The 14,603-nt window shown below is 30.4% G+C and overlaps 3 protein-coding genes across 3 annotated transcripts; 2 read left to right on the forward strand and 1 right to left on the reverse strand.

Moving 5' to 3' along the window:
- Positions 1–1,782: 1,782 nt before the first annotated feature.
- On the forward strand, positions 1,783–6,255 carry PGO_113180 (hypothetical protein, conserved; the record flags this gene model as incomplete). The annotated part of the gene is made up of 1 exon (XM_028688652.1): positions 1,783–6,255. The coding sequence occupies one exon, from the start codon at positions 1,783–1,785 to the stop codon at positions 6,253–6,255; it is 4,473 nt and encodes a 1,490-aa protein (XP_028544453.1).
- A 1,484-nt stretch (positions 6,256–7,739) lies between these two features.
- On the forward strand, positions 7,740–11,284 carry PGO_113190 (hypothetical protein, conserved; the record flags this gene model as incomplete). The annotated part of the gene is made up of 2 exons (XM_028688653.1): positions 7,740–10,664; positions 10,946–11,284. The coding sequence occupies 2 exons, from the start codon at positions 7,740–7,742 to the stop codon at positions 11,282–11,284; spliced, it is 3,264 nt and encodes a 1,087-aa protein (XP_028544454.1).
- A 463-nt stretch (positions 11,285–11,747) lies between these two features.
- PGO_113200 (RNA and export factor binding protein) lies at positions 11,748–13,780 on the reverse strand (the record flags this gene model as incomplete). The annotated part of the gene is made up of 7 exons (XM_028688654.1): positions 11,748–11,842; positions 12,028–12,091; positions 12,279–12,347; positions 12,647–12,724; positions 13,157–13,225; positions 13,480–13,541; positions 13,753–13,780. The coding sequence occupies 7 exons, from the start codon at positions 13,778–13,780 to the stop codon at positions 11,748–11,750; spliced, it is 465 nt and encodes a 154-aa protein (XP_028544455.1).
- Positions 13,781–14,603: the final 823 nt, after the last annotated feature.

The raw sequence follows: 14,603 nt of genomic DNA on the forward strand, positions 1-14,603 counted from the left end.
TTTTTTCTTTTTTTATTCTTAAGGTGCCCGCTTTCAAAAAAAAAAAAAAAAAAAAAAAAAAAAAAAAATGCATGGGCTAATACATATTAAAGTTATATATTCTGCATAGCAAAAATGCATGCATAAGTACCTGAACATTATTTCTTTTTTTTTTTTTTTTTTATAAGAAAATGATTAATTATATATAGATCCAAACATCAATATTTTCCGAATATTTTTTTTCTTTTTTTTTTTTCTTTTCCTCTTGTTATTTATGTAGACGAGTATTTTTCAAATGCAATGGAGAAGGTTATAGAGGAGAGGGGAGAGGAGGTAAAAAAACTACAAACATTTTTACATAATAAAAATACGCTCCATTTACAAAAGGATATAATTTTAATTTTACATTTGCAAGTGGGAAACATGCAATAAATTCCTTGAGGTCATTTGAAGAAACTAAAATGGAGAGAAAATAAAATAATAATAAAAAAAAAATACTACGAATTTGTGAGTGTGCCTATGCAGAACTCTCCAGCTGTTAAATCGCAATCTGACATCATATAAATATTAAATAATTGAAAATTGGGGCCTACTCAAGTGCTGTAAAAAAAAAAAAAAAAAAACAGAAACGAGAACAGAAAGGTTTTCCTCAATCTGATGTACATGTGACAGGAAAATTTCTGTACAACATAGTTTTTTTTTTTTTTTTTTTTTTTCTTAGCTCACGAGAAAAATGTAATAATCTACTGCTGTGTCTTTTGGTGATCGGTCTGGGAAATCACACATATGTACAAATGTACATATAAATATATATATATATTTATATATATGTATATATATTCAGGGGCCCATCCATTAGAACGTAAGAATGAGTAGAAATGCGTGTCGTTGCTTTATTTTGTTTTAAGTTCCCTCTTCACTTGGACATGGTTTTACGTCCTAGTGTATTCAGGCTAATGACATAACCTTTATGCAGCTGAAGAGGAAAAAAAAAAAAAAAAAAAAAAAAAAATATATATATATATATATATATATATATATATGTATATGTATGTATATGTATATACACGCCTCTCCAAACTGTGATATAACAAAAATAAAGAGAATGGAAAATAAAATTGCCAACATAGAGATGCGCTCACTGCACTCGAAAAACACACGCTACACTCTTTAACGAATACAGAAAATGTGTTCAAGTATGGGGGTAGAAATATTATAAGATTTTTCAGTATTCATGGTTTTTTCACACTAATCGAGAACCACCCATATGGGTATTTTTTTTTTTTTTTTTTTATTTCCTTTTCTTTTGTTTCAATTCGTTTAAGGAATGTTTATCCTTTAACTACCAAAATGTTTTCAATTTTTTTGGAAAGCATATTAAAATGTGCTAAAAATTTCCCAAATGAATAAGAAAAAACTTTATTATTTTTTTTTCATTTTTTTTATTTTGTACCAACAAATATCCTCCTCAGTTCTTCACAGAATTCTTAAAAATGTCCTTAACACTGGATCCCTTTTTTTTTTTTGAAAAAGTTCACAAACTGTGTAATCAATTTTAAAAAAAAAAGAGAAGAGGGGGTAAAGGGAGTAGAGATCACACCAAAAGGTGGAGAAATAACAAAACGGGATTTTTGATCTTGGTGTTTGAAGGGATATTAAAAATATTGGAATTTGAAAAGTTTTGGAATACTCACCACATGTATGTTGTGGATGCTTCTTCATTCTCTGTCGAGGTGAAACTGGCAGATCAGTAAGCACATAAAATTAGTGTCCAAATTTGGAAGCTACATTTGCACATGAATCATGCATCCTAAATTTCCAGAGATCGAGAGAGATGATGTGATAAACGAATTCATTGAGTGTTTCGATATTCTGCTAAGGAAGACAGACATAAAAAATGTGCAGATCTCGAGGGGAAGAAGTAGGCAAAATGTATCTATAAATTTTATAAAAGATGACCAGAAATGCAAAAACAGTGTTAATGGATATGTGAAAAGAGTTGAAATAAAAAAACATGGAATCAGCTCTGGTGGTTGTTACTGCTTAATAAGACGAAAAGCAACGAAGCTGAGGAAATTTCTTACACACAAAGACTACAGAAGGGATAGGAGAACAAATAGAAATATGAATGAGATCCACAGTGATATAAAACATGGTTTTCCCATTAGTTGTTGCTACACAAGGGAGAATAATATAAAAAAGAAATCAGTAGATGTTGAGAATGAAAGAAATAACAGAAGTTTACGACATTATAAAAAGTTCAATGAATCAGGAGAGAACAAATGTAAATGTTTTAAAGGAGCTCAAATTAACGATTTAAATCAATGGCATATGAACAATTGCAATGAAGAAATAAAAAATTGCCAAAATGAGCAATTCCCAGTAACAAGATCTAACAAAATTGTAGATTCATTAATAAATAATATCCAGAATTATGCAAATTATGAATATGTGGTATGCAGAAAAAAATGTTACGATTGTTTCATGTCTTTAAATAAAAAATGCAAATCGAAGAATTTTGACAAATATGTGTCTATAAATCAGTATTTTAAAAGAAACACTTCTAACAATAACGAGAATGTAAAAAAATCGTTTATATTTAACTACGGATTTTATGCGAAAAAAGGAAAATTTCATAATAATGAAGACACAAGTTCACATGCCTCATTTAGTTCTTACAAAATAAGAAAGGAAATAGAAAAAATTATTAATCATATAAGGAGGAATAACATAAAATATAATCTATTTAATGAAATATTGAAAAAGTTTCATATAGATTCTCACATAATTCAGAGTAAAAAAAACCGATGCAATAGTAATAGCTCTCCTCATGAAACTAAGATCAATAGGTGTAAGAAAAAATACACACACTGTTCTACACCTTCACATGTACGTCTCTTTCGGGTTTATTTAAAATCTATTCTTCCAGTGTATCAACAGGAGAAAACCCCTTCTAACGGTACTCAGCAGTGTGACATGATATGTAGCTATTTTTATGAAGACAAGGACAGACACAAAAAAAGAGGAAGAAACGCAAATGTGCATAAGAAAGAAAACATGCAGAGGAATAAAAATATGAACAGAGTTAAGAGCAAGCATCGAGATAACAATATGCAAATGAACAGAGTTAAGAGCAAGTATCGAGATGACAATATGCAAATAAACAGAGTTAAGAGCAAGCATCGAGATAACAATATGCATATGAACAGAGGTGAAAAGGAGGACGAGCACAAAATGCAGCAGGAGGAAGTTACAAATTACGGAGAGGAAATGTGTCAAATGTTAGGAGAGGAAAGGGAGGAAAATCTTTATTACACGCACAATCAAAATTTGCATATATTGCAAGATTACAAATTCGTTTGTAAAGTTTGCAAAAAAAGTGAACACGTAAAGATTGAAGAGAAACAGATGTTTCAATTGGCCTATCTTCGTTACCTATACAACGTTCATAAATATATCCCATGTAATAAAAAAAGAAGAAAAAAAAAAAAGAATGGACGACCTTATTGTGAGATAAACAATCATACTTCAAACTCTAGTCATTCAGATGAATTTAGCTATATGAATTTTTTTCACGGATACAAAAATAATCATTCAAAAGAAGAAAGTGACTTGGTAACTAATACAAGTGCTGCTAGGATGGAAAAAGTCACTGAAAGTACTAGTTTATTCAATTTCTCTTCTTCCAATTTGACGAATAATATTAACAGTTCAGGAGTAAAATCACATGACTTAATTTTTAGAGAAAAAATGGACAACAAAAATTATACCTTCATAAATGAAAATACAAGAAATTACTATCATTATAGACTAACTGATTGGCTAATTCAATGCAAAACGTGCAGATATTTGCATAAATATGATAACCTTTCCAATGATTACTTACTAAATTTTTGTAAGACGAATTATTTTTTCCATCCTCTATTTTTTCTTAACATGTCAGAAAAAAAAATTCTTAGTTATTTATCAGCTAGCCAAGAAAGGGAAAAAAATTATTTAAGGGAAAATATAAAAAACAAGGTTGAAAAAAGGGATGATATAAAAAATGTAGGTAATGATAACGAACGTGTGAAATACCACTTTCGATCATATTCCGATATGAGCACTTATCGATATGGGGAGATGTTACAAATGTGGGAAAATGTAATGAAAAAGTATGATACAAAAGGAGATACTATTTATAGACCCTTGATGAAGATGAAAGAAAAAAGATGCTCTAGAAAGAAGAAAAAATGGCTAGATGATTTGAGAAGGCAAAATTTTGAAGAATATTACATAAGGATTAGAGGCATAAGAGAAATGCAGCAAAATGGTTACCCGCTTGGCGAATCGAATGAAGATGGACCCTCCCTGAACTGTATGGGAAACGAATTAGACATGCATTTCTTTAGCATATGCGATGGTCATGGTGGTTCGCATGCATCTGAATTCCTAATTCAAAATGTTCATAAAGTGTTTCACTCTCTTTTAATTCATACTTTTTTTAATATCCACCTCTCTTTGAAAATGTTACATCCCCTGTTAGATTTATTATATTACAGAGAGTGCATACGTCAGAATATACGCACCTATTCTGGATCTTGCATTATTAACATACTTTTGAGAGGAAATTATATTTACGTAAATAACACGGGAGATAGCAAATGTGCCTTAGTTACATTTCACCTGGACAGGTTCGAATATATTCAGGATACCTCAGGAGGGGGAGAGGCCACGTGTGGCAGTGAAAAAGATAGAAGGGAAAATAACCGACTCTCAAAAAAAGGGATCTCAAAAAAAGGACTCTCAAAAAAAGGGCTCTCAAAAAAAGGGATCTCAAAAAAAGGACTCTCAAAAAAAGGGCTCTCAAAAGACCACCCCTCAGAGAAACAAATGGAATGCAAAGAGACCAAAAAGGAAATCAGCCGCACGGACAGGGATAGCAACTCTGAGAAAGACAATTCCGACAGCAGCAACAACTGTGATCACTCGTCCTACGTCATCAATCTGAATTCAATTTCCTACAATGAATTAAACTGCGAACACAACTGCAATAATTATATGGAGTACCTGCGTATGTATAAGTTATATTTTTGTGAAAATTTGAGGACTCAGCAAATGAGCATAGGTGAAAGGAAGCACTATTGTGAAAAAATTAACGAGAAAGAAAACAGAGTGGTGAGTCCTATCTCAGATGATACATTTGGAGACAATGACATGGCGAAGGAGGGGGAAAAAAAAAAAAAAAAAAAAAAAAAAGAAAAAGGAAAAGTGCAACTAGATAACCATTTGAACGGACAAATTATAAAGCTAAATAATTTTTTACTAAATGAAAAGGGAAAGCAAATAAATATAGGGAACCTTTCTTATGAATTAATAAAATTTAATAGATTAGATGGTTGCTTACATCCATCCAGAGTTATTGGAGACTATGATTTAAAAAGAAAATACAATAAGGGAACTCTCATTTTGTCAAATGATTCTAATGTGTATAAATATGACATGAACAATATAAACTTTTTTAATAGCATTCATTATATTTATTCATATAAATTTTGCAATATGTGTAAGAGGAATTATCTCCTAAGTAGCTATGGCAAAATTGCTCCTATCAGCCAGATAGTTCTTTTGGACACTCCGGAAGGAAAATTTCAAAGAATGTGTAATAAATCGGAAAGGGAAAAATTGGGCTCTCTATGTTTGTCTAAACTTTGTTGTAGTCCTATTTTGAATGACGACCAGGCACATAATAAAGTAAGGGGAAAAAAATATACAGAATTGTTTTTTAAAATTTATAGGGACGATTCATCGAACAGTGATTTAATTAATAATTCTACAGAGAAAAGAGAGAAATTCCCTGGAAACATGATGAATGAACGATTTCCACCCTATATTAAAATAAAAAATGTTTCTTTAAACAATAATTATTTATGTGGGAAAAATAGAAAAAATTTCTTCCATTTGCTAATCATTGCCTCAGACGGGGTTTTCGAATATATTAATCCACAAGTCATCTTAAACATTTTAAAAAAAAATAAATCCGTACACGCGAAAATACAAAAGATATATAAAATTTATAACTCATACAACGTTTACGATTTGTGGACAAGCATACCAGGGAAGAAGACTCAAAAGGATATAAATAAAATGATGCATAAATACATGTTCACGAAAGAAGAATGCACAAAATTAGCAAGGGACATTGTTAAGAATTCAATAATGTGTGGAAATATTGACGACAGTACATGTTTTTGTGTGTTCATATTTCCCACTTTTTTTTTTTTTTGCCTAACGTGATATAATTAGATACAAGTTTTTTTTCCCTTGTGAAGTTATTTATTTGGTAAAATTGTTGCCTGACCTTGTTCATATTTTTATTTTATTTTACTGTTATTATACTGTTATTATACTTTTATTATATTTTTATTATATTTTTATTTTGTTTTATTTTATTTTTTTGTGTGACCCCTCCGAACGGAAAACCTTCTAATACGAGGAATGTCTTTACAAATTGTGAATATATATCTGGACATATACTGTACATAAAAGCGAACGGATGAGCATTCCAGTAGAGGACGTTTTACGAGTCTCCTTGTTCTGTTCTGTTTTTTTTTTTTTTTTTTGTTTTTCCGTATTCCACGGCTAGCCATTTTGTAGTATTTTCCGCAATAACGCTTTTGCTTGAAACAAAATGTATGAACAGGTGAAAAAAAAAAAAAAAAAAAAAAAAAAAATTAAATAATGGAATAAAATAAAAAAAAAAAAAGTCTTCTGAAATGTTTGCCACTTTAAGCAATTAAATAGTAGTGTATGAAATGTGTAGATCTCAGCTCAATTCACTTAATCCCTTTTCTTGTAACTATGTTTAAATTGTTTTTCCACAACAGTCAATTTAATTTTTTTGAATAATGTACATCAAATAGGTTAAAATAGAGAATTAGGCACACAAAAAAAAAAGAAAACTGTGTAATTTTCTGTAATCCTTGCCTTTTCCCAAATTTTTCTTCATTCCCTTCTGCACAGCTTAATTTTGACATGAAATTTAAGAAGTTTTTTTCCTTTTAATTAAATTTGTATAACCCGGTCTCATGGAAAGAAATAATTAGTATTATTATGTTCACGTCAAAAAGTTAATGAAACGTTTATAAATATTTGCATTGCTTCCCTGCTCCAACCTCTCCTAAATTTTTTCACTTTTACATTATTGCAATGCAGGAGAAGTAGAAGAAGCGGAAGAAGAAGAAAAAAAAAAAAAAACATCTCCCATTTGCGCAAGGAGCGCATTTTCATTTATGCTAACTCTTGTTCGTTGCTAGGTTTTTACACAACCGAGTTATGTTAAAATATGTTTGTGACAAATTTTCACCCTTTTCCCTCTAATTAAAAGGAAGCACACTACGTGCCCCCCCCCCCCCGGCCCTAAGTAGGAAAATTAAACTTTAAATTGCGCTCGTGATATTGTATCAAACATTTATAAGTGTATATTTTTGTACATAATTTTGATGCTTCTCTGTTTTATGGCTTTTTTTTTTTTTTTTCTCTCTCCCTCTCTCTCTCATGCTCACTTTCACCCTCTTTATGAGACCTTATTAAGACGAAGACATCCTGCACATGTGTATATGTGTGCATGTGGGTCTGGGGTGATGTTTTCACATTACAACGGGGTATGAACCATTCTTGTGATATTTCTTCCGTAAGACCATACCTGGATGAAAAGGTTCGTTTATAGAGAAGGAAAACGAAACCCATTGCCAATTACCTTTCAATCCCGTTGAAACAAAATGAGGAGAAAATCATTAACTAACAGCGAGTCTAGCGATTATGATGAATATATGGAATCGAGTGACCTGGATCCGTTTGACTCAAGTGATGAGAGACACGATGAAAGAATCAGCGAAGGAAACATCAAGAAAATAAATGAGTACATTGAAAAGCTAGACATATTGAACAACAAACTGGATTTAAAAATAAAGCTAAATCAGCAGAATGAAAAAGAAAATCTTGTAAAGAACATTGATAATATAAATATATACATAAAGAAACATTTATCCTTTAAGAACAGACTGAATGGAATTAATAATTCCCTCAAGGAAAAGTGTAACTATGATGCGTTTTCAAAAATAGAAAAGGTTTATAAAACCATATCCAATGTAAATTCGTCTTATGAGTATATCACTTTAAAAATTCAGGTACAAGATTATGTGAAGCGAGTTGAAACTTGCATTAGAACAAATCACATGGACGCTATTTATCCCTTAAGCCAGTTTTTGAAGTTAAGAAGATACATATACAAATATGGTAGAAGTGGATCAAGTGAGAGGGAAGGGTCAAACAGCTATATCCACCTGAACAATCCTAACCGTGCAAAGGGAGCGAGTACTCTTATGCACAGCGAAGACACAGTTATTGAAAACGACGTGATTGACTATGTCAAGTATAAGGAAAAACAATTTTCTGAAAATCAACCTGAACAACAGAACCATGCTCATGCAGAGGCATACAAGCAGATATATCAAACTGAGAAAGGAAGTATAAATCTTCTGAACTCTTATTACGACCATGTTAGGGGTCTTCTCGAGGAAGAAATTTGCGAGTGCATAAAATCTAAGGACATGAATACCATAAAATTAAAGATAAACCTTTACATGAGCATTTTCCATAATCGAGGGGAAGAAGACTCATTTGTGGTTCAGAAAGGCAGAAGTGTGGATATACGAAAGTCCAATAAGGTTTGTAGTGGTGTTGCTGGTAACAATGGTGAGGATCGTGATATGGGCTCTGGTGAGGATCGTGATAAGGGATCTGGTGAGGACCGTGATATTGGCTCTGGTGAGGACCGTGATGGGGGCCCTGATGAGGACCGTGATGAGGGCCCAGATGAGGACCTTAATGATGGACAGGTGAGGAAAGGAAACCCTATAACGGAGGTGCAGGGCCATGAATGTCCAAAAACTTCGGCTGAAGAGAAGTTGCTTCATTTTGATGAATACTTATTCATATGCCACGTCGTGATGTCGTTGGTAGAACTGGAAGTGAATAAACAACTAGACTTGCTAAGGAGACAAGTAGTAAGCAAAGAAGACAATGTATATATCGAATGCATAAAAGGGACATATGCATGTCTGTATAGATATAACAAATTTTTTGAAAGTTTAGTTGAAGATCATATAGTATATATTATTTACAACAGAAAAGTAGAATTAATTTTTAACAATGTGATAAAAGCAATATACACAAGTTTTTTCAATGAGATTGAATTATTACATATTGATAGTTATGATGAATTAAAAAATTTTGATAAAAATGTTGAAACCTTGTCATTATTATGCTATAATTTTCAGAATATAAAAAAGTTTATCAACAATTTAGCAGAGTTGAAATTTCAAAACATAATTCGTACCTTTGATTTTGTCAATTTTATAAATAAAGATATGTTTTCTGAACAGTCAGGCTTATATAAAAATTTACCCTATATAAATTTTATTCAAAATTGTATATGCGCTTATATTGATAATGAAATAATTTTTATAAAACATTGTGTAGACAAAGCTTTTGTTTTGAGTGATGATATTATGTTATCCTTAATTGATGATGAAAAAAATAATAAGAATACAGATTTTGAAAAGTTTCATGATAATATTATTAATTTTGAAAACATAATGATGAATAATAGTAACGAATACACGTCTACCTTTCTGGATGATGCTTTTTTTATTTTTCAAAAATCTGTTTGTAGGAGTATAAATATGAATGATATTAACACTATTTGTGTTTTGGTTAATCACATAATGTTATTTTTCTCCACCACCTTGAAATCATATCTGTGTGACAATTTGAAAATAAGCAAAAATATATACGCCTCGTTCATTCATGATAGTATACATATGAAGCAATTTTCATTCACATCCCTGATTAAAAGTATTGATGATACAAACTACATTGATGAAGGTCAGGGAGGGAACAGAACTGTAACCCTAGCACAGAATTTAACTAGCTCGTTAAGTTATGTGCATAATGAGAATTACAATTCTCAGGGAAGAACAAACCATATAGATGGACCCAGTAATGAACGCATCTACAATGGAACGAATTGGAACGGATTCCATCGTAATGATTCCATGAAGAATGATTTAAGTCAGATTAATGAGGGAAAGAGTAAGGAAAAAAGTATATATGAATATTTGACAGTGGAGCATTACGAAAGTATATTCAATCCCTTGTCAGAAAAAAAAGGCAATTTAGAAAATCAAGCGATTAATTCAAAATTTAGTTATCCACATTGTGTAAACAATATAGATTCGTGCTATCAGTATATTCAAAATTTTAAAATTTTTATTAATGATTATTTTAAAGAAAAATTTTTAAAAAATAAAAAAAAAAAAAAAAAAAAAAAAGATACACAAAATTATATACTAATGTTTAATAATTCTTTCGCAAATTATGATAATTTGTTAAAAGATTTTGAAAAGTTAAATGTAGAAAATTGTAAAAATTTATTAAACATTTTAAAGGTTCATTTTATTAGCCAATTGGTTGTAATTGAGACTGTCAACTTTGATATATCAAATGAAGAGTATGCATACTACCAGTTGAACGATCCTTACATTAACAATTTAATCAATCGGATGAAGTTAATAGTTTATCACATTTCCTTATATTTTAATCAAAATATTTTTCACACAGCTGTCAACCTTTTGGCTGAGAAGGTAGGAAATATATTCATATATATATTAAGCAAGCTGAACCTTAGTGTTTGACGAAGCTCTAAGAACGGAAGTCATCCCTCTACCTTGCACTCCTCCTCATTCCCTGCATCCACCGTGCAGTGATGTAGCGTCCAAGTGGTCGCACATCATCTGCCACACATAATATATGCATGTATATATGTATGTATATATGCATGTATATATGTATACACACACATGGTCGTGTGTCTAATTTGATCAATCGAAACCACCGTAACGCCACCTCTACCCAACCTATACAGATTTGCAAATACATTGAACGGATAGTGCACACTAAAAAATTCAGCCTTTACGGGTGTGTGCAAATAGATAACGACATAAGAAGCCTGATGCTATTTTTTACATCCCTCACGAATATCAACGTAAAGAAGGAATTTTCTAAACTACTTGAAATATGCGAACTGTTAAATATAAGTGATTTGCAAGACTTCAAAGATTTCTATGATGAGAATAAAAACAACTTGAGCACAAACGAAATTGAAAATATCATTTCACTTCGCAATGACATTTCAAAGGAGTTGCTAGAATCTATTAAGTTGTGCATGCATTCGAATCCACGTTACTCTGCACATGAACTATGAATCCACTACACACACACACACACCCCTCTCTTCCTCTAACTCCATATGTTGAAAGAGAAAAATGAGCTGTGTCAATATGAGAGACATTCAATTCAAGGTATATATATATATATATATATATATATATATATATATATATATATATATATATACATAAAGAATTTTTTATAATAATTCATCACCCCAGGAAGTTACACCCTGCTTAAGGAAATATTTCTATTCCTCAGCTTTAATCTCCTCCCCCTCGTGTGCATTTCTTGGAGAAACCACATTTCAAATATGTACACGTCACAGATACGAAAAAATAAATAATAGCAGTAACAAGAATAGCAGTAATAAGAATAGTAATAATAATAATAAAATAACAAATACATATAACGTCACATCGTGTCACACCGAAAAAGTAAAGGAGGTGCAACCGCTGGGAAGACATATACTATTGAGGACAGAAACGAGAAAATGCCTACCATGGGCATCTGCTTTTATGTTTTTTTCTGTATCCATAATTTTTTCTGTGAATTATCTCCATTTTTATTGGCATTCCTTCAATTTCTGACCCTGTTGTGAGAGGAAAGGAGAAAAAAATACGAAAAAAAGTAAAAATCATACTTACGAAAAATTCAACAACTACCAAAAGGCAATAATTAAAAAAACTGCAAAAATGTATGAACAGTCAGAATTTTTCCAGCATAAGTTTTTTTTTTTTTTTTTTTTTTTCCGCAAATTGATCATTTTCTACTAACCTTCATATTTGTCTATGGCCTTCTGTGCATCGTTCATATTTTCGAAAACGCAGACACCTGTTCCCTATCACATGGAGGAAAGTGCAAAGTAGAGAGAGTGTTTATATCTATGTAAATTATTGCAAAGTCTGGACATACGTATATATCAGGATTGGACAAGGAAATGATCCCTTTCATTTAACCCTTTTTTCCTCTTTAATCATTATGCAAAAAAGATCGAAAACAGGTAAAAAAAAAAAAGGAAAGCTTACATCTGATCTATCCGTGTGGTCGTAATTTATCCATGCATTTACAACGTTGCACACGTTGCTGAAAAGTTCCTGAACAGCAATATGAACAGCAATATGAGCAGCAGTATGAATAGCAATATGAACAGCAGTATGAATAGCAATATGAACAGCAGCATGAATAGCAATATGAACAGCAGTATGAATAGCAATATGAACAGCAGTATGAATAGCAATATGAATAGCAGTAATTTATTTATTCACACGATTAATCAGTTGGGGAAAGGGCAGAAACGTACACATGAGCCTTAATGACATGCATAAATATATACATCAATACATGCACATGCATATGAACATTCACGAGCTAATGAAGCGACAAGAATTACTACCATTAGGTCATTCTTAGAGATAGTGTAGTCCAGGTTTGAAATTTTCACGTGCACTTGTTGATTCCTTTCTTCATAGTTCTTGCAAAAGGGAGAAAACAAAAATAAAAAAAAAAAAATAAAAATAACATAGTATAACACAAAATGGGATAATTGTGTGAGTTTTGCTGAACACTTTTTTTTTTTTTTTTTTTTTTTTTTTATTCCTTTTTTTTTTTTTTTTTTTTTTTTTTTTATTTTGTTTTTTTTTTTTTTTTTTTTTTTTTTTTTATTATTTTTCTTTTTTTTTTTTTTTTTTTTTTTTTTTTTTTTTTTTAATCTTTTTTATGAACATTAATAAACTGTTTTAACTCTTTTCGTACTTTAAAAAAAAGGGGAAAAAAAAAAAAAAAAAAAAAAAAAAAAAATAACATAGTATAACAAAAAATGGGATAATTGTGTGAGTTTTGCTGAACTTTTTTTTTTTTTTTTTTTTTTTTTTTACTAGCCATTTTTATTTATATATATTATTACATGATAGGTGTTTCTTCTGCCATATTTGTTTATTCTGTTATAGTGAGTATTTGTTTTATATTTATCGTTCTACATATTCAAGGGGTAGGGGAGAAAAAAAAGGTTAGATGGGATGGGTTGATGAGTGGGTGGAATGTCCAACGTATAGTGTTCACAATGATTTTTGTCAATGTCTTAGTGTATATGATCAGGCTCATTGAGACATTGGGATATCTTTTTACATGTCCCTATGGCTTATGGTGTGGAACATATTATGCAAAATCTTTGTTTGACATACGTATAGACTAATTATTTCTTCTCATTCTCCTCTCATAATTCCTTACGTGAGTATTGTTATAGTTGTCATACGATCTATGGTAATGATGTTTTCTCTGGTGATGTCCGTCTATGGAAAAAAAAAAAAAAAAAAAAAAAAAAAAAGGGAAATACGGAGGAACATGAATAAGGAGAAATATGAATAAGAAAGAAATAAACAGAAGTTCACTTATTGCATGAAAGAGTTCCTTCCGCTTTGCTTGTTTCTTCCTTCTCAGTACTCTTTCTATCTCTATCTATATATCAATCTATTTATATTTAATTATTTTTCCAATAATCACCATTGTTGTATCTTCTGAATTCCCTCATGTTGGTAATTCACATTGATACTTTTGTTTGTACAAAAAAAAAAAAAAAAAAAAAAAAAAAAAAAAAAAAAAAAAAAAAAAAAAATTTTTTTTTAAAAAAAAAAAAAAAAAAAAAAAAAAAAAAAAAAAAAAAAAGGATATTAATGTCCCTATTAAATTATGAACATTCATATAAAAATAATGAAGTTGTTTAACAGGGATAAATTTTGATTTTGTTTAATTACATCATCAAATTTGAAGAAAAAGGGAAAATTTACAATAATTTCTGTAAATTTAATTTAAAATCATGAAAAGAAGAGGCAGAAAAAAAAAAAAAAAAAAAAAAAAAAAAAGTTTGGAGAATATACATTTCGATTGAATAAAGAATAATGTGTACTTCTTCTCAAGTGTACATATAAAATATGCAAAAGGAAAAGGAAAAAAAAAAAAAATAAATAAAATAAAACCTATGGGGATGCAGCATTTTGGATGACTTTGCCCGAGAGGGTGTCCACAAGCTTAAGTATGTATTATGTATATATACAAACGTATGCACGTGGTATATATATATATATCACGTACGGTGTATATACGAACATGTAAATGTATTTATATTATTCCTCCCTCACTACATCTCAGGAACCCTGTATAAAATACTTACCTTATATACATATGTAGTTGCTTCACATGTGCATGTGCACGAAGAACACAGATGTCGGTTAATAATTATGCAGATCCAACTACGCATATTCTGCTAAAGAACAAAGAGGGGAAAAAAAAAAAAAATAAAAATAAAAAAAAAAAAAAAAAAATGAATTGATCTTGGGACTAGATATATATACATT

Source organism: Plasmodium gonderi (genome assembly GCF_002157705.1).
Source record: "Plasmodium gonderi DNA, contig: Chr11, whole genome shotgun sequence".
In the NCBI taxonomy this organism is placed as follows: Eukaryota; Apicomplexa; class Aconoidasida; order Haemosporida; family Plasmodiidae; genus Plasmodium; species Plasmodium gonderi.